General features: G+C 41.2%; 1 protein-coding gene across 1 annotated transcript in view; it reads left to right on the top strand.

The window, feature by feature from the left end:
• DNER (delta/notch like EGF repeat containing) overlaps nucleotides 1–24167 on the top strand; it is a 1147135-nt gene that overhangs the window by 774856 nt on the left and 348112 nt on the right. The window contains exon 7 of the mRNA XM_078668148.1: nucleotides 9298–9411. Coding sequence (XP_078524274.1) covers nucleotides 9298–9411 — 114 coding nt within the window. The remainder of the gene's footprint in view (nucleotides 1–9297; nucleotides 9412–24167) is intronic.

The following is a 24167-nucleotide window of genomic DNA, read 5'->3' as shown; positions in this document are numbered from 1 at the left end:
GGCGGGAGGGGGAGGGTAGTTCGAGCATTCCTTCGTCTTTTTTTCTGTCAGTGAGATGGAATATGCCTCACTTTGTGTATGAAGGTGTCGAGGACTACGGGACCCGGAGTAATGAAGATTACCGGTAAGTAATAGGACATTGCTGTAAATGAGTGATGTAAAATGTGATTCTCAAAAATTGTCATTATAGGACAAACAGTAACCTTTAAAGTGCACGGGTGCTTATAACTACAGCCTCTACTACCCCATTCACTCCATCAGTTATATCCTTCAGGCCCGCTCGCCAGCCTCCCTCTGCGCTGCAGTATGACATTTCTCGAGAGATTTCCCATTTTCCGATAATCTTGTGCCCATGTGTTTAGGATTTAGGGAAGGCATCTGCTGGCTCTGGGGGCAAAATTGGTGCCACCGCCTTGCCCTCTCATCTGATTTGCCCAGTTTTACTGTATTTGACCAGCCACTGATCAGACAATAAAGCCTGATTGTTATTTTAAATGTGTATGCCACATCCAGGGTTATTTGGTCCCCCACGATGCATATTTCTTGTAGCCCAGATAATCAGCAACTCCCTGGAGAAGAGGTTGATGCTCTCCGAGGTAAGAGGAACCTCGCTCCTTGGCCCTCTTATGACTTGTTTGCCATTAGGCTCACTGCATGCTGTTGAAGATAACACTGTCACCCCAAGTCTGCATTAACCAGCTCTCACCCCTTCCAATGCATTTGCAATAGGACACCACTTTCCTTTTAAACACTTTTGTTTTAGGTGGGTCAGTTGATCGAAAAGTGGACTACAACTCCCAGAATCCTGTTAAGTAAAAGCCAAGTACCAGAATCAGTGCGATACGGACATTGATTGATCTGCCCCTCTCTTTCCAGTAGAGTTCAATTTGTGCAGAAAGCATCTGATCACTATACCCACCCACCCCCAATAAATCATTTTTTCGGGACGCAAAGATCCCAGCATTTTGCCTAAGCATATTTAAAGCGCTCCTGCTAGTTAATACCTCCTGCTTTTTAACATGGCACATCTTCTTCAAACTCATCTGTTGTTTGCCCCCTTGTTGCAGGCCTCAGTTTTATGGCTCATACTCCTTGCATGTGAACCCATTACCTCCTCATCTGTCTTCTTCTCACAGTTCTTACAGTTTATCTCCATTCATGCAGTACCTAATTATCAAACTTGACTCTTCCTTCCCAATCCAAGAGGGCCCTCATACAAAAGGGTATACATACATCACATCCTGGGAAGGACTTACTGTTTTTTTTCTGCAGTCAGTTACCATCTTGGTTGCAGGTATGTTTTGCTGTTTTTCTTTTGTTCAGGCCTGCTTTAATGGTTTGTTTTTGTTTTTGGGCGGTCACACTCGTGTGCGGGGCATGCACGACCAAAGGGGGCATATGGGGCTTGCTGGGCAGCCTTTGACGGCCTTGGGGATGTTTCTTTGTATTTCTTTTTCATGTTTGATTTTACATTGTTTCCCTGGTGTTTTTTTGTATGATCTCTGGGGTCCAGTTGGGGTGTGCGCCACTTTTTTGGCTTACCCGGTCCATTTTGCATTACGATCATCAGCAGCGTGGTGTCTGCCTTGTTAAAAGATGATGCCCTCAATTGCCAATGTGGCTCATCTTGTGGCTTCCACCTATCCTTTGGGAGAGGGAAAGCACCTGGCTCGGGGGATTGTGGTCATGGTTTTCAGTGAGGCTTTGTCAGGTGCTCTGGTGCCGGTGTGGTTTCAACTTCATTGTTACAGCATTTGGAGGTACTTCTTGGTGCCCATTCCTTTGGTTGCCTACCTGGCTTGTGCATTTACCTTTGGCTACCATGTGCATTCTGATCAACACATCTGGACGATTCCGCCTGTTAAGAGTGGGCGGGGAACACGCTCCGATGCCAGTGCATTTTTCTCGGCAACCAACTGGCTTTGGCAGGAACTACTTTTCTAGTGTTGTGCTGGTTGCAGTTTGCGTTTGCCTCACTGCTGCTTGCGTTGGTAGTGTTGTTTGATAATCAGTCACTGGGGACATAACGGTTATGGTCTTAGACTCTTCCTCTGAAGGTTATGTGTGTCATTCCTGGTGTTCTCCATGGTAGGCCTTCTTCTACATCATGGCATGCTGAGCATGATACATTGGTTCTTCCCTCATTGGCTGGGGTGATATGGATCTTATGGAACATTTGTGCAGGGCACATATTTACCAATGTTTGCATCATTTTTGGGGGTTTTATTTATATTTTAGCTGCCTGCTCTTGCTTTATTGCCATATGTCTGATTTCATAATTTGCTGCTCCCTCCGCTGGGAGATTAGGGGGGCGGCTCTGTAGAATGGTAGCTTGCTCTTGGAGTGCTCTTGGTGCTGGTGATCTGATATCTATGCCCCCTCTGGACTAGGGGACAGTGATATCCCTAACCAAATTCAGTTGAGCACTTTTAAGAGCATCAGTGTTAGAAATTCTGCTTCTGGTTGGCAGAGGTATGAACCCTGTCCAAGCAGGAACTATAATCCTAGTAAGGGTAAGTCAGATACATACCCTGATTAACCTGTGGGCACCCACTGGTAGCTTGGCACAGAGAAGTCAGACTTAACTTAAGAGGTAATGTGTAAACTAGTATTTGTGCAACACTTAAATCAGTAAAACAGTGAGAACACAGCAAGTTAGAAATATGAAGCTTAATTTATTGAACAAAACAAGGCCAAAACGACAAAAATCCAATAGGTATAACGGCAGTTATGAATTTTCATAGAATAAACTGAAATGTAGTGCTTAAAAGCGTAATGTGCCAACTGGGGTTATCTGGTCTTTCTACAACAAAACAAATCCAAACGTTCAGGTCGACCGTGGGATAATGGGTTGGATACAGGGACCAGCCCTGGCCCACTGAAACAGTACCTTGGTTCATGGTTGTGTAAAGGGTGGGATGCCAGGAGCAAAGATAGGGAGTGTCTGTGTTGATTCCCTAGGATATAGGTGATGCGCTCTGAGCTGCACAAAGTCAAAATTGTGTCGGTAATGGAGGCGACGTGTGGCCTAGTCAGCGATACGGTGCACTCGATCCTCACAGCAGCAGCGATGCAGGATCATCGATGGAGGTGCACTAAACTCTCTCCTCGCAGTTGCGGCGATGTGTAGGAGCTTGAAGCGGAGGCAATGCATCGTCATCGAAAGAGATGCACTGGTTCCAAACCAAGACTGGATTGGCACCACTTGGCAGGGCAACACTCTCAGATGGCAGAGTCCAGGTGCTGTAGGTGCGTGGTTGAAAGACTTTGATGTCCCAGAGACTTCGAAATAGGAGGCAAGCAGACAAGCCCTTAAAGTAATTTTGGTTCTGGGTTGGAGAGATGCAGGTCCAGGCCTTCTCACTCCCTGGAAAGAGGGCAGCAGTAAACAGGTCAGCAGAGCAGGAGTCCAGAAGAGCAGCTATCCAACAAAGTGGCAGTCCTTTCAGCAGCACAGCAGTACTTCTTCCTGGCAGAGTATCCACAGGTCCAGCATTGTACTGAGTTGCTGGTGTCAGAGGTCCAGTACTTACTCAGTTGTGCCTTTCAAGTGGTGGAGACTTCGAAGAGGGGCCTTTGAAGTGCACAGTGTACCTTTGTTTCCTGCCCAGGCTCCAGACTCACTGCAGGAGGGTATGCAGCCCTTTGTGTGGTGACGGAACTCAGCCTATTCAGGTGTAAGTGTCAGCTCCTCACTCCCATCCTACCCATGATAGCTCATCAGGATGCGGATGACCCATCAGTCACACCTAAGCTCTTTTTGTGTGTGGCTGTCTAGAGAGAATTCACAAAGCCAGCCTGTCACCCATCCCAGACGTGTATTCAGAGACAGACAGAAGGCACCAGATGATTAGAGAAAGAAAATGGCAAAGTGGCATTTTCAGAATTACAATTTAAAATCCAACTTAAAATCTAACCACCATTACTTAGGATTTTAAATTGTGATTCCTGAAAAACTGAGAACTAAGGTTTTAACATATGTACTTTACCTGTTTATATTTCCTTTGGAGAGATGATCCAATTTACATTTCAGTTTATTTTAGGACTACATTTGACAATTTCTCCTCAAAATGTGCAGTAAATGCAACTAATTGAGAAGACTAGGATTAGAAATTTGATATAATTTCAGTAATTTTACAATAAGAAATGTACATTTCGTTGAACTGATCATTTCTGTCATGACCGCAACAGGTGGAGGAGCATAATCTGTGGAGAACAAATTCACTTTTTTTGCATGTTTTTCATTTTTGGGATACAAATGCCTGGTTTTGTCAAGCCATTGCGATTTTATGATACCTGCAACAAAGGTACATTATGCCAATTTACATACAACGAATTTCAGTGACCATTTGGATTTTTTGGTCTCTCTGAAAACTCTCCTGATTTTCACCCTCTCGGCTCTTGGGAAATAATGGCATACATCTCCAACCACATGTATACTCAACGTCTTTAGGTTAGTAACTTTATTCACTAGTTTGAATTGCACATCTGGGCATTTTGTGGTGATAAAATGTCAGCAGAACATTATTTCTTGTATTTATGGACTTTGTGGTACCAACAACATGGACTTGAAGAAGATGCAACTTCCCAGCAGAATGACTTGGACTCTTCTGAAAAGACTTGGCATCCTAATAAACGTTTCTGTGTTTCTTTGGTGCTCGATAACAATACCTTTCCTGAACAATTAGTGTACACCTCCTGGTTATGATTAGGATATTACGCACTGAACTGCACAATACCAATATTTTGTACTTTTCCTGCTAAATAAAATATCTCTATTGTCAATGACTTCATACAAGTCAGCTCATTTTTTACAGCTCTCAAACAAAATAAAAGTGACATTTCATTGTGTTGTACTTTCTGTGAGGTCCTTTCCGAACATCCACACTCAGAGCCCAACTCTCAGAGAAAGGGAAAAATCCCCATTTTATAGATTTAGGTATATGGTTTACATACAATTACTGATTTTTTTTAGAGTTTACAAAACTGACAGAGGTACGAATCATCAGCGTTTTCTCAAAAAGCACCTCGCTTTGTTTTTCCAATGTAATCCCATTTACCACATTGCTTAGGTACAAATCACCTCTCTCTCAGAGGGATGCAGATAGAATTCAGTATGTCACAACAATCTACCCTTTTGGAAGCCAGATTTTTTGTCCTGATTTCCACACTTCTCCCGACCACATTGCATTAGAGGGGTTGTCTTCACTTCTGCCTGGATACTCCCTTGACTCACGTATCCTGAAAGCACTTCTCGAATGACAAATTATGAAACTTGATGATCTGTTTAATCCATTATAAGATGAGCCTGTGACCCATGTTTGCGACGCAGGACCACTTTATTGGGGTTGTCCACGAGGCAAGCACTAAACAAGCATTGCACCCAGAAGAGGAGATTGGAAAATGGACATGTCGGGTGTGGGGATCTCTTTCCTCTAATTGACTAAGGGGATGCTCTTGCATTTAGGCCACCAAATTATCCTGGACACATCAATGCTAGTCAATTGACTGTGTCTCTGCTATGTTGGTATCATTCTGGGTATGTGGCAGGAGCAGCTGCCCACTCCTCTGCACTCTGTCTTGGCTCTCAGGACAACATCTACTCATATCCAAATGGAAAACACTGCACACCTTTATGATTCATTAGATTTAACTTTCATGATCCCTTGTATTCCCTTCGTACAGCCTGTCACTAGGAAATACGTGTTTCAAGTTGTCAAATTATCTCATGTCATAGGCTTCAAAGGCTGGGCACACTATCTAAGGCACACCTCTTATCTTAAACACTAAGTTAAGCACTCTACTGGTCCTCACAGGCAACAGTTGTCTTGTTCAATGAGTCTCCTATGTCTTGGGCGTGGGTCCTAATGTGTTTTTTAAATGATGGATTCCTTAAAATGGTTGCCATTTGGTGAATAATACCCATGGTTGGTCTTCAAGGATAAATTGCATATCAATTTAATTGATGCAAAGGATATTTTCAGATGTTACATGTATTTTCTTCTTTATTGCAAAACATGATGAACTCACTATTTTTTTAATGTAAAGAAGGAAAGGTATCAAAACTTCTCTGTCTGCACTCTGTTTGAAGATGACAGTGAAATGGGCATGGACTTTGGGCCTCTATTTACAAGCCATTTGCAGAGATGATTGTAACTTAAATGCACAAAAAATGAAATCTGTGCTTAGTAATGGCAGATACTGATTAATAAAAATATGATTTTTGAAAAATGTCAGGTGGTGGCTGAATATAAAGTTGCAGAATATGTGTCTGATTTGCAACTTCATCTGTCATTGTTACATTGGCGTTGACACGCGGGTATTCCTACCAAACGTTATAACTCTGTGGGTAGCCGCAAACATCATTCTAAACATAATGCAATTCAACACATAAGACTAAATAATAAGTAGATATGTTTGCTAGAAAATGTAGAAATGTGCCCTAGTTGCCCACTCAGTTATGTAAAGAAGTGAAAAGAAACATTTTTTTTCCTATAGAAAAATGTTTTCCATGTGAAGAAATCAAATGCAAATTACAAATGAAATGACTAACTTTTAGAACTCCCAGTGTGAGGATACATTGATAGATTATGTTTGGGTAAAAAATATATTTGCATAAAAAAATTGAAAAACGTAGTTTTGTCTGCCATAAACTTTGGGAAATTTCTGACTCGAAAAACACCTCCAATGTCTGCAATATATGGACCTATGCCTAAGCATTTAATATATATTTTCTGTGGACGAGTTCCCTTATGCCCTGATCCTGTGTAAGAATTATCAGAGACTCGGGCACCTTTCAGCTCAGGATAAGGACATTTTTGAGGCCATTTGTTGCAATGTGTCACCCTCTTGTGGCCACCTCTAGCAATGCCATAAAGCTGCTCCCTATGATGGCCTTAATGTAGAATCCTGCCACTTCGATGCCAGAAAATATTGAAGTTAGTGGTGCATTGAGGAAGCATAAACAACAACTGATGGAAAAGCCACAGCAACCAAACCAAGGGGCCCAGATTCGTCAACTATATTTCCGGCACCCAGTAAAATAAACAACCCAGGGGGTGTTAATTTATCAAGTGTGTGACATAGCTCATGTTACATTGGGGAAATAACTCCAGGTATAAGATAAATCAACATCTTAAGGGAATGCACATAGTTTTTTTGTTGCAGGGTGGGTGGAGACACTCGCACATCTTTTTGTGGTTATTGTCAAATAAGGTGCTGGGGTGTTTATAAAGGATTTTAATATAGTGCCTTTTAATGCACTTGGCCCAATAATCTAGTTGGACTTCTCTTTACTGGTCCCAGAATCTATTATAGTTAGCTTATATTTAGGTTACTCAATATAATTCCGATTTTTGAGATTTTGTCTAAATGCCAACATGCTGCTTAACTTTACAAAGTTGTCATACAACACAAGGAGAGTGTAACTTATGCAACATAGTAACATGTTACTAGGAGGATTTTGAAAATTGTAACTTTTAAAAATGTATAGAAGTGAAAAACAAACGATTATAGAAATTTGGAGCTGGAGACACTTGATAAATCATGCATCCCCATCTGGTTTGGGATGCAATGTCACTAAAGAAATTTGTCTTTTTAATGTGTTGTCAATAGGTCTGTTGTATCAAATATTTGTGGTAAAATAGTGCTTTTTGCATGTGTTTTTGAAAATGAGATTCACATTTGAATGAAAAAGATGTGTTTGCTCTTATGCGAATAAAATAAAAGTCGTTTTTGATACAGAATCAACCCGGGTGCCTCTGATTTGAGTCTGTACACCCTTGGACATTTATTGTTGAAAAGAACCATCAGTACTGGCAACTTTGTTGTTCATTGTTTAACTGACTCAGCTTACTGATTAGAGCACAACCCTTCTTTGTTACATTTTGGGATGCAATGTAGCACGATTCCATGGAACTAGCGATTCGATTTAAGAGGTCTTTATTCGATTTACATCATAAAAGACAAACACATAATAAAAAACAATTCATACATTTTTACATAGTAAAAAAAGCAGTTCATACGCTTTTACATAAAAGATAATAAATACGTTACATATTAAAACCATGTTAAAAAAGTATTACATTTTTAGACAATGATGAACCGGAAGACCCCATACGACATATAAACAATGCTACATTGGGACTAAAAGTCATAAAAACATATACAGTGGAAACTTCATTTGCCAAGGTGGCGAGTACGAATTGACCATACCCAGCTCACAAATTTTGCTACCCCAATAGCGATAGGGGGGGAAGTGTCAGTTTTGAGAATCCTAATCGCGGCAACAGCAGATCTAGCAATAACTAATGACTCGAAGTAACTTTGGTTAATGATAACATTAATCACTGTTCCCACCCTCGTCACCCTTTAAAACTATCGTGATTCTTTTACAGCTATCTCAACCATGAAAATAACTAGTTTACCCGAATCACCCAGATCGCTCCAAAATTAGATCTAATGTTCACTTAAATTTCGTTACTTGTATTAATTTACCAAGAAAGTAGCATGGAGTCTCTAGTAGACATGGTTTACAAGGGGACAATGGCAGTAGATAACAGTGGGCAGTACTGCAAGCAAGAAAATGGGCCACCAGAGTGATAAGTAGGAAAATACAAAAATAATCAGAGGGCCTGCCGGGTCTCAAGTCCTCGGTGCTACTGCACCTGCTGCACAATTGATTGGCACGTCCCCAGCACAAATATAGGTAGATAGAATGCATTACTTTGCACGGTATTGTGTGCTGAAGAGACAGCAAAAACACCAATAGAAAAATATATCAGACAAATGTATATTAGTACAGAAAATCTGTTTACGGTTATGGTACGAGCTGTAAAAAGTTGATAGAAGCCTTCTGAATAATTCTGTCTTTTTTTTTTTGTATTTCCTATCGTTGATTTATCTGTTTCCCTGACTATATAATCTGTGTAGGGTGTCCTCTCTGTTTTGTAGCAGTCGCGCTGAATTTCAAGATTTCCATACTGCTGCCCCAGCAGACACGAAAAAAACACACACGCTGCAATAACACCAGTCTCATTCGAGTTTCTCGTCGGGATTGCAGGCCTGCCATTCAAAATGTGTTCCTTTTAATGTATATTGTGCTTGTCTGTCAAAGACTTCGCGCCACTGCAGCGACGCTGCTGCTAAATAGATTTTCTCTACTTAGACTAGATTTCAATTTCAAATCCTTTTCTCAGCTCTGTGGCCGTCTTTGGCTCATCGCCGAGGTGTGCTGGCTTTTGCTCCTGAAGAGCAGAATTTTCGTAATGACATTTCTGAACGCATTTTTTTTTTTAGGTTACACCGGAGAGTCGTGCGAGTCTGTGGTGGACCACTGTAATCCCCAGCCATGCGAAAATGACGGTATCTGCGTCTCCAGCGTCGGCGGTTTCCGCTGCCAGTGCCCAGAAGGTATGGTATTACAAATGCGATTGAGTTTAATTCATTTTATACTTTAATCGTTCAGAGTTCTCTTTTCGCTTTTCGCTGGGTACCCCTAAGTCACACACTTAATTCCAGAAGGGTTGACTCAACAATTCAGCCATATACAGTTAATAAAGTCAATACCATCCGCATGGGTAATAATTAACACCTACAGACTAGAGCAAAAAAAATGTTTATTTTTATTTTGTGATGAGTGCACAGTTACTATGAGGCATATTACCACGCTAACTAAGCTTAGCGTTAGTTTTTTTAACGCAGCGCTTCGCCCAATATTATCGCTGAGATAACGTCCTATTACCAACGTTTATCTCAAAAGCGATAATATTGCAGGCGTTAGCGTGAATATCGATGGAAAACCACCGGTGTTCAAGCAGTAGCGTGCAAATGCTGTTAGCCATGTTATCCACCTCCGATTGGATAACATGGCTAAGAACTGGTATTTGCAGGCGTTAGCGTTTGGCGATATTCGCGCTTAGCGCGAATATTTCCATCGCTTTGCCATTCTTGGTAATAGGCGATAGCGAGGTTAGCGACTGCTTTCAGTCGCTAACCGCTTGGGTACGCCCACTTTGCATGTCATTAGCGATAAATATCGCTGACATGCAAAGCGGGCCCCAAACCACTCGCTATCGCCTACAAGCTGTCGCTAACTGGTGTTAGCAACAGCTTAGTAATAGGGCAATGGAATTATCATCGCTTAGCGGCCGAAAACGGCCGCTAAAGCGGTGATAATTCAATATCGCCACCCTTGGTAATATGCCCCTATATCTTTTTTTAAACCCTGTGGAATCTTTTAGGCGAGAGTAGATAACGATGAAAAATCCTCCAACTAGTAGAGAAGAAAGTTAACTCAACAGGCAGATTCACAGCTGAAATTGGCCCTACAAACGAATCGTGAACTCTCCTTTAGAGTTGGCACTTTGTCTCGCGATATCAGAATTTTCCCTTGCCATCTAACTTTAAACCAGGCCATTAGAAGAAAAGGAGGAGAAAGCTTGCAGTGAAAGCCATTATTATGGTAGCCATGTCTTTTCTTTACGATTTAGCCTGATCTTGAGGGGCCTATTCAGCCAGTCAATCAAAATCACTGTATTTGGTTAATTTAAAACCATAAAAGTACACTACAAAAAAATCTGAGAAAAACATTTATTATATTTACAAGCCCCTTTGGCCACCGTCACATCACCTGTTTTTATGCTCCAGTGGCGTTGCACCATTACAAGGTGGCGCTAAGCCACTTAACGTGGTTTAACGCTTAATACCAGTGTGTAAATATGCCCTTCTACCGCAGTCCGCTGTGGCAAAGGAGCGTGCAATGTGTGTTGCTTTGGGCATTCCACCGCAACACCCATTACCTTTTGACGCTGCCCTAGATTTACAAGGCTGGGGCAGCACCAAAAACTAAAGCCAGGCAATACCTGATCTTAGAATGGCGATACGAGGAGAAATTATTAATTCTGCAGCACACATAAAAAAAGCAAATCACCGGTGATTGATTGTTTATGTGCAGGAAGGTGTCCATTCCTGCACCTAAACAATCGCCCCTGCAGCGCAGGCACCCATCCAACATGGTGGCAGGTTGATTGCGGTGGCGCTAGGCAGCTTTTATTGCACCAGCGCTAGGGGAAACACAGGGGTGCACCGTATTTTTGAATATATGGCACATCCCTCCGTCTAGGAAATGTCAGAGCGCACGCTACCAAATTTGGCGTAGCACAGCGCTCCGGCATTTTCATGTCCATCTACCCCATAGTCTTAAAAATAACACTTGACTCTGAAGGGCCTCATTTACGAGACCCAAGTGGCACTTTTGCACCAAAATATCACCTTTTTGATGCTCCGGTGGCACAATGTTTACAAGGCCACACAAAACCACTTTACGTGAGTTTTCATGGACATTAATATATGTATCCCTTTCACGCAGAACACTGTGTGAAAGGGGCATTCCATGGATGTTGCTGTGGGTGTTCCCACGTAGTACCCGTGAAATCTGAAACATTCACAGATTTACAAGGAATTGTAAACCTGGGAGTATGACAGAGTCCCACACCTACACAGGGGAGGCGTAGGACTGGCGCAATGAAGAGAAATACTTTTATTTCTACTCGTTTTTGCCTCTTTCTATGTGTCCTGCATTCTTCATCATATATAGAAAGAGAAAAATGCCATCAATGATTGTTTTTGTGCAGGAAGGTGTCCCTTACTGCACAAAAAGAATCATCCCCGCAAGGCACTCACCCTTGCAACATGATGCAAGGGTGTCTGTGTTGGCGCACAGCTGCTGTTTGTGGACCGGTGCAGGGGAGAAGGACAGGAAATGCACTGTATCTTGGGGCACATTCCTTCCCCTTTCTTTTGGCGCACAGCAGCATAGCAGGAAAGCCTGCTGTGATGCCGTGCATCAAAAGATTGTAAATGAGGCCCTGAAGAATGTATTCCTACCAAATGGTCGACAATCCCAAAATAATTGTTTTAGGACTGAAGATGTGTATGCATTCTGTCTCCAGCCACCCGTGAATGTGTGTTAACTGCAGGTCAGGCCAGTTACACCCACCTCGTCTGCCGATTTCTTCACGCAGTGCAACCACTTAGGGCCTAATTTATGAGGCCATAGCGGCACTTTTGAGCCACCGGAGCATCACTTCTTTGACGCACTGGTGGCGCAATGTGCTGCAGCATATTTACAAGCCCATACAAAGCCACTTCACGTGGCTTTTCATGGGCATGTAAATATGTGCCCCTTTCATGGAGAACACTATGTGAAAGGGGCGTTCCATGGGTATTCCCAGGTAACACCCATGGAACTTGAAGCATTCACAGATTTATGAGGAATTGTAAACCAGGCAATATGTCAGATTCCAGGGAAGGCATAGGAGTGGTGCAACAAGGAGAAATATTTTTATTTCTCCTCGTTTTTTCGTCTTTCTATGCGTGCTGCATTCTGCAGCACAGATAGGAAGAGGAAAATGCCAACAATGACTGTTTTTTTGCAGGAAAGGACACCTTCCTGCACAAAAATATTCATCTCCGCAATGCAGGTACCCTTGCAACATGACGAAAGGGTGTCTGCGTTGGCGCACAGTGGCTGTTTGTGCACCAGCACAGGGGAGCAGGACAGGAATATGCTGTAGATACAGTGCATTCCTGCCCTTTTCTTTTGACGCATGACAGCGCAGTAGGAAGACCTGCTGTGCTGTCGTTTGTCAAAAGTTTGTAAATTAGGCCCTTACAGCCTGATTCATCAAGGTACCGTTTTGCGAGTCTCTAATAGAGATTCATAAGGAATCGCTATTAGAGACTCGCAAAACGGTATTCATGTAGGAATTGCTAAATAAATAGCGATTCCTACACATTCCTTATTTGCGAGTAGCAAATTGCTATTCGCAAATAAGGAATAACTCCCCATTCATTCCTATCGGCCAAAAGGCCCATAGGAATGAATGTGGAGTATTCCTTATTTGCGAATAGCAATTTGCTACTCGCAAATAAGATGGCGATTTAAAGGGTGACAGGGGTGTCCAAAGGACACCCTGTAGCACCCCTTAAATGCACATTTGAACAGGTGTTGCGCACACACATGTCCAAAGGACATGTGTGTGTGTAACATGCAAAAGAAAAAAATGCACTAAAGTGCTTTTTACACTATTTTCGCAATTTACCACCAAGTCAGACTTGGTGGTAAATTGCGACCAAATATTGCGATTTCGCAATTTCTAATTGGTTGATGAATTGCATTTAAGGAATCTCTATTAGAGAGTCCTTAAATCCAATTCCTCGCAAATATGCGATTTCGGTAATAGAGATTTTTGCATTTGGGATGATGAATCCCAAATGCAAAAATCGCACTCGCAAAGGGCCAGATTCTCAGAATCTGGCCCTTTGCGAGCGCAAATCAGCTTGATGAATCAGGCTGTTAGAGTCTTCCTAGTTTCCAGCTTTCTCTTTGCTTGCACTATTGTCACTTGAGTGTCTGTCCATTCATTTTGGAATTGCTTTGTTGATTTTGCCTCCACTAACCTTGCAGAAATGTGGATTCATGTATTTGTTGCCTTTTATTGAAAGTGTTTTGTTGTTAATAAATCTTATTGTATTATTCCTAATTCTAGAATCATGCCTTAACCTAAATGCATCACCTCCTCTTTTAGTTTTTCTTTGCAAGTTTTTAAATGTTTCTCTCAAATCTCTCCTCTCTCGGGCTGCATTGATTTACTCTTCGTAAACATCTGGGTACAGAACGTTCATAATCCCAGTAGCTTTACTCTCTTTGATCAATATGCATCCGTTTTGACGTGTGCCCTCCAAAACCGGTCACATTATTCTAGATAGTCTGATCTGTACAATGGTAATTCAATTCAGTTTTCTTCTTTTCCTCTCATTATACAGCCCTTAAACAACTACAAATTCCATAAATTCTACAGTGTTTAGGATTTATGAAATAATTGGATAATACAACCTTGAACTCCTTCTTCTGTAGGATGGGTTATGCTGTCCCTTACCCCTTCTTCTAATGCTCCACAACCTTTCTGCACTCCATATACATCACTGGGTATCACTGTATCCACTGGGTATATCCACCTCACCCTTAGCTAGAAATTCAATGCTGTGATCTTTTCTAGTCTGTTATTTTTCTATTACTATCGTAGTGTCAATCCTTTTTTAACACTAGTTTTTCAGTACATCACTACATTTGTTCATCAGTGTGTGTCTACTTGGTTGAGTTACTGGAGTTTTATTTTTAAGTCATTACAAGCCTCAGATGTGAGCATTTTGATGGCAAATCCACTACAATGGCCATATTTACACAAGGAACCTTCAACAAGCCATTTCTATTTACAAGGTTGGGTAGCTTGTCAATTCAAGGATGTGTGCCTTAAGGGTTTGGTCGGTTTTTCAAGTGAGGTTCTTGGAAGTAGTCTCATTTTTGCACTCTTTTGGTCAAATAGTTTAATCAGGACCTCATTTCTTAGAGACTATCTGAATTTTGTGCCTTGCAAAACTACAAGATCAAAGCAAAAGTGCACTTGCTACATTGTCTTGTAGTTGCCACTCCCTAACAAGTGTTTCAGTTTTCTTAAATCCCTCCTCAATTGCAGAAAGCTCTGTGTGTCTTTCTTCTTGGACCAGATCAGGCGACCCTTCTATTCCAGTAAGAAGTTGATTTAGCAGTGTATTTTCAATCATGGTCCATGCTCTGCCTTTTTCCAACTCAAATCCAAACATATCAACAATCATTCAGCTTCCAAATTTACTCATGTGAGTCTTATTGGTATCCCTCCCTGTAAAGAAGAAGGCTTGGTATAAGTGTGAAGACCTAATTAAGAGTTTGTCGGATGTCAGACATTCACCAAAAAGTGGAGGATTGCCAATTCACGCTATTTAGAGGGCAGATGGGATATCCATTGCTTTTTGGCTGACTGGGTGTTGCTTCCATTCTATTTTGGGAGTATAAACATCTATTCACCCTAAATAGCTCAGGCAAGGCACCCACCACTTTTTGGTTTGCAGATATCCCATCCACCCTATTTAGAGTGTATAGACACCTGACAACTGTTACTTCTTGATATATGTACCAAGAAACCTCTAAACTGACCTTTCTAATTTATCCAATTGGTATAACTCAATGTCTATTTAGCAAAGATACTGCACACATATCCAATTATCAACAAACAATAGGTTTTCATTAGACTTCTATTTTATTCATCATTTTAGTTTATGATTATTTAATTTTTCATAAGTTCAAAAGATATTTTTGATATTTTTCATACTTTTTTGTTATTGGAAAATGACAGTAGATTACAATTCATTATTTCAACAGTCAAAAAAGCTTTTATACAAAGAATCATGTAGCCCCATAAAACAGTTACCAAAAACTAAACAATATCAAAATTGTCCACTCATTCAAAACTGTCTCACCGTTCATTCTTCTCATGCACACACACTCTCACACTGTGCAAAAATTGTTAAAAAACGTCAAACAACTGAGATATGAGGACTCTATATAACAATGTATATCATTTTACATGGTAACAATTCTGTATGTTTTTATGGTTGTTAATCCTTATTTTGATGGTCCTCCTTGGTGGAATTCTCAGGTGTTTGTAGACCGTAGTATACTTCTTGATATATGTCCTACCTCAGCCAAACCCTAAATCCGTTGAAAATCTCTTTACAGTTTTAAGTGGAGTATTGAAATATGGTACACCACATTTCTATTACAGCACACCATTTAACTGTGGTTGTTCCTTTGGACACACCATTTGTGTGCCAATTACTCGGATAAGGTGGCACTGCAATTGCTTCTGCAGTCAGATTTTTATATGAAAAAACAATTTGGTATATCCAAGAAGATAAAGATAAGCGAAGAGCTTATTGAGAGCAAACAGCAAGGGCCAAAAAATCCGAAGACCAAGCCGCGGGGTATCAAAGAGAATGTAACAAGATTAACATTTTTCATTTGACCATTAGGCTTTGGATCTTGGGGAAATTAAAGGTGAGCTCCTTCAAGAATTGTTAGGATTTATTTTTTATTTTTGCATTGCATGAGATAGAGATACATACATATAAAAACATACAGGTGTCACAAATCTACAAACAATGCACACTGTGCATAAAACAGTAAAAATAACAATATTCTATTCTATTCACCAGTTTTATAAAGTGCATGGCTACCCGACACCGGGCTTCCCATTGCTAACAAACCTACCTCGAGTGAGGTAGGTTGACGAAACTTAAAGGGAAAAGTATGTTTTTAGTTTGTTTCTAAGAATGTTTAAAATAGTCTTCCATTCTCAGGCTAGTAGGCAAAGAGTTCCAGAGTTTGGGTGCTAGAAATGTAAAGGAGCGACCTCCAGTTGTGCCTTTTTTTACTCTGGGAACAACAAGAAGGATAAGATTGTTGGACCTAAGAGCCCTATTGGTGTGGTATGGGGTGATCAGCTGATGGAGAACATGTGGCCCAACTTTGTATTTAGCCGATGGGTAATGCAGATTGCCTTGAATTGTACTCTACAACTTATGGGCAGCCAGTGAAGGGTTTTGAGTGCTCTGAGTGCTGACTGCACTTTGAGAATGCCTAGCAGTATTCGAACAGCGGCCATCTGGATGACTTGGAGTTTTTCATGCCTGACTGAGGAATGCCCAGGTACAGTGAGTTGCCATAGTCGAGGCAGGAAAGGATTAGTCCTTGCATCACCGTTCTTCTTGACTCCATCGGGAGCCATTTTAGGATCTTCCTCAAGGCTCTAAGGAGGCAGAAGCAGCTGCCCACCACCTTTTTTACCCGAGATGCCATGGAAAGCTGCTTGTCTAAAGTAATCCGTAGGCTCTTGACTTCCAGCTTGGGGGATGGACGTTCTCCTAAAGAGATCTGTTCCCAGAGTATGGGATTGTTGTCAACCACCATAACATCTGTATTCTCCCCCTTTAGTGGTAAACAGATGGTTGCCATCCAATTGGAAACCCTTTCTAAGCTGCTGTTAAGACTCATAGAGATGGAGCCTGTATCAGGCGATAGGGAGACAATCAGCTGGGTATCATCTGTGTAAGATATCCAGGGCTGGCTCAAGGTCAGTGCAACAGGTGCAAACGCACCGGGCGCTGACTATGGGTGGGGAGTTATGTTTGCAAGTAGATTATGGTTTGAAAATCACTTGCTGCCACGTTCCTGGCCTCCAGCAATTTTCAGGCAACAATAAAAATAGCAAGATGACTTTGGTGATTCATGTTCTTCCAAGAGAGAGATAGGAGGTTTGTCTAGTGGCAGTTTTGACTGATGGTAAGGTAGCACAGTGGGTTAATATGCCTGCTGCAAAGAACATGTACCATGTAGATCATAAAGTGCGTATAATGTACATAGGTCAGTGGGTTACTCCTTTTGTCTGAGAGATCCTTTTGTCACTTGCAGTTAAAATCCTGACATAGAACAGTGAGCTATTAACCATCGTCAAGGAGCTGCATGCAAACTAAAAAGTATAGACTAGAGCGTATTATTTTTTCCCCAGTCCTTCATTATCCTAATGTTGGAAAAAGCGTTCATTTGGATAGAAATACATTCTGATTATTAAAGTGAACCCCCATCCATGGTGTTACGTTTTCAATTCTGAGTTTGTGCTTCTCTAGACCATGCCCTTTAAACTATACTGTCTACCAGTATGGATGACATGAGACTTCTACACTTTGCAGTCCTCTCTCTTATGTAATATTTCCTATACACTGATGTACACACCTATGATTGATTGTCTCTGTGTAGTGTGTGTGATGTAAAGTTCTCTGATACCCTACACTGGTATGAATGGTGCAATAAAATGAATTAAATTAATTTGAGAGCGAGTGGTTATTGAAACTTCAGGGGCACTGTTCAGGTGGTGGTGAGGATAACCGTGGCCGAGGTGGTCATTGGGGGGCATCAACAAACATTGTCACGCTGGGCGCCACCAGCGCTAAAGCCAGCCCTGAAGATACTGTTGTAAAGACAAATGAGCAGATGATATCAGATAAAGGGTGGGCATATACAATAAAAAGTGTGGGGCTCAGGGAAGAACCCTGAGGTACCCCACACTTCTGCTGATGGCTTGCTGAAAGATAAGGCCCCTCACTAACTTAAAAACTGCGCTTCTCCAGAAATGAGGCAAGCCATTTTAACCCCATCCGCGCTAAGCGTTTTACCGCTGTGCGCTAAAGATTTGTGAATACCGCGTTATATGACGAGCTCAGTTCGTCATGAGCGTGGAAGGGGTTAAGACATTTCCGTGATGCCTATTTCTTCCAGCCGACGGAGTACGATGGGATACAATACTATAACAAATGCGGCACTTAGGTCAAAGAGGTTGAGTGTGGCTGAAACACCCTGATCCAAGACCAATTTGAGATCTTCTGTGGCTTTTAAAAGTGCTGTTTCTGTGCTACAGCTTGCACGAAAGTCTGTTTGAATGGGATGAAGTATATTGTTGGCTTCTAAATATTTTCTGAGGTATTTGTTTATAGTTTTTTCTAAGATTTTACTGATTCCAGGGACTAATGATAAGGGTCTGTAGTTATCAACTGCCTCTGGATCAAAAGTGTTTTTTTAAGTAAAGGGTGGGTAATGGCGTATTTCCATTCCTCCGGACACAGCAGTTAGTCATGGACAGATTGTATAAATCAATCAATGCGGAAAGCATTGCATCTTCCCCTTTCAGCAGAATGTCTAGTGGAGCAGGATAAAATGGCAAGCTTGATTTGCCATGATAATGACTTCCTCTTTGCCCATTTGAGGAAATAAGGACAGTTTAGCTGTCATATTGTTAGTCATGTTGGCCTTGTAGCATGCCGAGCCTGATAGAGCATCATAAATATTCCTCACTTTTCCAAGAGAATGGTTGACAAGTGGTTCACAGCGTTCTGCAGATGGAGGAGGACCTGCTTCTGGTGTAACAGGCTTTAAGAAGGAATTTACAGTATTGTAAATTTCTTTTTTAGGAGTTTGAGGATTGCGTGATCCTTTCTGCAAAGTTGTTTATCTGGGCTCTTCAAATGGCATGCTGATATTTTTTTATGGAGATTTAATAGACATGTTTGCATACCTCATCATAATTAATTATCCACTTTCTTTTGCATTTTTTGCATTCCCTTTTTAGTTGTTTTAGTTTCTGGGTGAACCACTGAATTTTCTCCAGCGGTTGCATTTTTAAAAATAGTTTTTAATGGTATTAATTAATCCAGAGTCTTACTAATCAAGGGGCAGATTTACAAGCCCCTTGCGCCACTGGTCTATCACTTTTCATGAAGCACCGGAGGTGCATTTCAATGCTCCATATTTACAAGGACAGGAGAAGCCACCCAGCATGACTTTTCCTGTCCGTGTAAATACGGCCCCTTTACACGCAACACTTTGCATGAAAGAGGCGTTCCATGGGTGTTGCTGTAGGTATTCCCACGCAACACCCATGGAACCTGACACATTTCCAGATTTACGAGGAATCGTAAACCTGGAAATGCGTTAGAATGCTACGCCACCCTAGGGGTGGCGTAGCGAGGCGCAACGAGGAGAAATGTTTTAATTTCTCCTTGTTTCTTCCTCTTTCAATGTGTGCTGCATTCTACAGCATGCATTGAAAGAGGAAAATGCCTGTAGCAATTGTTTTTGTGCAGGAAGGTGCCTCTTCCTGCACAAACACAATCTCTTCATGACGCAGGCAACCTTGCACCATGTTGCAAGGGTGCCTGTGCCGGCACATGGCAGCTGTTTGTGTGCCAGCACAGGGGAGAGCACAGGAATGCAACATATTATTGTAAATATGTTGCATTCCTGTGCTTTGAAAGTGCCGCAGCATGGCGCAGCCAAAGGACTTGCGGTGCCGTGCTGCGGCACTTTCTTGTATAACTGCCCCCCAGTTTTTAAGTCCTAGATAGGACCTAGACTCCTCTTTGTGTTCTATCTGTTTGGGATTGGCTTTCGTAATGCCAGTTCCCAGCTGGCTGTAAGGAGTTTGAACCATTATCGTGTGGTCTTAGAGTAGGCAGCTTTGGATATGGGCTCTCCAGGTTTTGGGATGGAGAAGCGAATAATATAAAGGTCCATCCAGACAGCTGGCAGAGGGGAATCTTCTGGCATATAATTTATGTTCGTAAAGATTGTGTCCACAGTGGGACCCTTATTACGTGTTGGAAAGCTAACCAACTGAGACAATTGAATCGTTGACATGTCCTGTAGAAAATTGGCCGCGTGGGTGCATGCTGGGTTCTCAACATGAATGTTTACCCAGTTGGCTTTCTGGAGGCTATGTGCTGCCAGTACATCTGGCATATTATTTACAAAATGTGTGGCTGAGCTTTGTGGACGATAGGCCTATAGCCCAGAGAATGTATAAGTATGGACAAGTTTGATGGAAAATAAGAGGCTTTCAGTGCCTGGGATTAACACGGGCACAAATTTGCAGCCTAAATCCTTTTTTACAATGATGGCTACCGCTCCCCCCTTCTTGTTGGCATGATCACGCCTGACAGTTGTCGAGCCTGGTGGCAAAGCTAGTGCAACATCTGGCCAGCTGTCCTTGTTAAGCCTCATCTCGGTTAGAGAGAGGGCTATCAGTTGAGTCTGTTCTAAAAAAAAGTCAACAGTTTAATTTTATGCTTAGGGAGGGATCTGCAATTAACTAAATGACATTTGTTAGTAAGCTGACTACATGTTGACTGGTTTGCACCCTTGGGTATGGTACGGTACTGTCTTTGTCAAAACCGCCATCAATGTGCATTAACATAGAGGGCAAACACTCTGTAAATTAATTGGTAGAGGGAGTGTCGGCACTGTGCCCAGGACCCTTATTAAAGCCCCTCAGTTCAGCTGATGAGTATATAGTTTTCTCTGGCTTGGAATGGGAAGGGTCCTGGCCCCTGGCCAAGACCGGATGCAGACGGGCGCAGACGGCTTGCCTTTGGTGCACCTTCAGCGCGCCGGTGGTGCGTCTGCACCCTGGCCGCCATTAAATTATATGGCCTTTCAGTGAACTAGAGCGCTGCCTGCGAGAAGAACTGTCAGCAATCGATGACAGAAAATCGGCACTGAACATGGCTGAATAGTCAAGTCTTCTTCCCCAGCAGTACTGGTGTGTTAAAGTGCAAGTGCAGACCTTCAAAATACATGGAAGAACACTTACATTCAATTGCTAAAACTAAACTATGTTTTAAAATTGTAGTCTGCGCAGTAAAAGGTACATTAGTCACTCGCTCTGGTAGAAATAGTAGTATAGTTAACAACATTAAAAGTCAGCTTGTGCAGCTTTTAATATATTAATAATCCTAAACAATTTGACAGATTCTAAAACAATATTTAGTTGAGGGATTCCGCAATGTATAACATTCTTCAATTGGAGCTGTATGTTGCATTTTATTAAGCCATTTGTTAATCACTGGTAAGGCTTGATTTCCAACAGTCTGTGATGGTCGAGTGGCAAAAAATAGTAATTTAATTTTGCCCCAGCACAGAGTTAACAATGGGAGCGGTAAGCCTAAAATGATGGTTCTGGAGATGGTGCTACTTTTTGTGCCATAGGGATCCAATCAATGTAAAAATATAACACAAAATATTGCTCCAGTAAAAGGCCCACCCAAAACATGTGCTGCCAATTTCCCTTCTTTGGGTTGAGACAGTGACAACATTCATCAACAATTTGCGAATTGAATCTATTCAGTTTGACAAGTCATAATATAGCTTCCGTCTCAGATGAGTGCCACAAATGGAAGAGTGTGCCACCTTATAATAATTGATCACTGTCCATCTGTCCAATTCTCAGATCTGTTGTGTGCCTAAATGAAGCATAATCAAGGATATTGATTCATAGTCCTATAGCTTCCTATTTAAGCAAAATAAGGGGAGTGAAGCGTTAGTAAATGAATCTGTTTTTCAACTAATTTGTGGCTGTGATGATTGTCCTTAAAGTTCGACTTCAACCAATTTTGCACCTGCAGATATGAATGATAGTATATATGGCTATCATTTCGGAGGAACAAACACTGAACAAATTCTGAATTTCTGACTCAATTAGGAAATTTATAAGTATATTACACCATGTTGCTCACCATTTAGCAATCATATGTGAATCAAGGAACCTATTTGCCATTGAACCTTTCAACCAAACTGGCACAACATTCCGAAAGGATATACCATAGGTATGTATCATGAAATTCAAGTTCTTAATCAAGAAATATTGTAATGTACTGATTTCGGCAAATGTTGAATCGTAAGAGGACACCCCTTTTTAATTTGCTGCATAAGTGTGATAGATAAGTTAGCAAATGTCCAATATTTTTTCACACATTACCGCTATAAATGGGTAGTGGAGGGCACACCCAGTGCCATATTCATATGTTCCTTTTTTCGAGGATTGATATAACTGTTTTTGTCTTTCAGCTTGCCCAAATAAAATAAGTAAAAACATTTAACAGCAACAAAAAATAAATACTGCACATTTTACAACAGTGCCAAATGAACATTTTAATGTGACTAAAGACAGGGATAAAGTTTGCCAGCTATTGAACAGTCGATGGACTTGATGAAGAAGGGGTGTACAATTAGGACCGAAGATTGTGTTTACATTCCCTGTAACATTAACCCTAAATATTGAACACTTCTGCACCCCCAGCCACTGTTCTTCTCAGGAGTATGATATCACGCTAAGCATGAAGCTAAATCAGATCTCCTTTACTGGGATATATTTTTTAGTCCCTCCAACCTGTATATAAGAATATTTTTGTATTCATTCTAGATTAGATTCAATATTTAACTGCCCCCACAGATGAAGAACGCAACAGCTTAACATAGTTTTGATCAATTGCTCATGTGTTTTTTTCATTGGCTCATAGGAGCCTTCCTCATTTTCTCCATTTACCACTGACCTTTTTGAGTGGACTTTGGATACAATATTTTCTGCTCAATACAAATTATGTACTAGCCAAAGGCTGATAGATGAACTACTTAGTTTTCTAAAGGCTGATGTTCTTTTCATCAATTATGATTCTTCCTTGTCATGATAACAAATTGATTTCCAAGTCTCTGTATGTCCATAAATCCAAAGGTATATAGTAAAATAACTGATAAAACTATATAATATGAGACAAGACAAAACATTGAACGTGTGCACCTGTTTATCATATCTGTAACTAGAAACCTTTTGTCTCTTAAGTGTAGTTTCATTTAAATGAACTTTTTTGAATAATTTCCAGTACAGGTCAGTCTATTGATGAGAAAAAGGAATTTTACGGATCCTGTAATTTTAAGAGCTGCAGGATCATATCTCAGTTTATCTACAAATTGTTGCTGTTTTAAAATGTTTGAATCCTAAAATAAAATTTAGCTATTAAGATTTTGTAGATATGGGCCAAGAGTCCCCAGTTCTAACATGCTGCTGCAAGCTGTCATGTTGCCTTCAGTCATTGGGATAATCAGAGAGCATACCTCTTGAACATTCATTTTCACTTTTCAGTTTTGTGTTCGCGGTTCTTTTTATACCTACTGTCCTACTGCTGTGGATCTTGGGATATGTAGGGAGGGCCCTATTCACAAAGGCTTTTGGAGTGCATAAAGTAGGGATCCCAAGTGCGTTTATTTATGTACTCCTCCATGCGATTGAGAATCGTCCAGATGGGAATCAAATGTGAGGTTTCAGAAAATATTCATATACAGTTAGTACAAATACAAAGGACTGTGCCATGTATGCACTTTTACTAATAGGAAGCTGATTCACAAAGCCATGCTAAGAGTATGTAAAAGAGTACTCCTGTAGCACTACTTCCCGTACTCATAAATGCTTTTGTCAGTCACCTCCCCACAGTCTGTATGCATGCATATATGTGGTATTTACACAGCACAAACCTTGCAGCAGCGCACCTTACAGGGTCAAAGGCAAAGACACGTTCAACATGTAATTGGAGGGGTCGCAGGTTTTGAAGCATGAAATTGGCTGTTGCTAGGTTACCTCATTGAGTTAATAGATACTGACAATTGCAGGAGGTTAAATAGAAGAGTCTTAGTATCCTGTTTGTAATCATGAGCTTTTTAGTAACGGTACTGTGAAGCATTACATAAAGAATTTCATTTAGAAAAGAAGACCATGGTTCCACCGAGCCCCTTTGTTTCATTGATTCCCACGGTGTGTTAAATGCAAACCAATTGTAAGAATTTCTAGCAGGAAGTGATTTGCCTTTATTTTTTATTTATTTGTGTAGTATTGTGACTAAACCTAACATGC

This window comes from Lissotriton helveticus, chromosome 11 (assembly GCF_964261635.1).
Source record: "Lissotriton helveticus chromosome 11, aLisHel1.1, whole genome shotgun sequence".
NCBI classification, from domain to species: Eukaryota; Metazoa; Chordata; class Amphibia; order Caudata; family Salamandridae; genus Lissotriton; species Lissotriton helveticus.
Note: the sequence above shows the minus strand (reverse complement) of the source record. Positions and strands in the feature narration are given on the sequence as shown.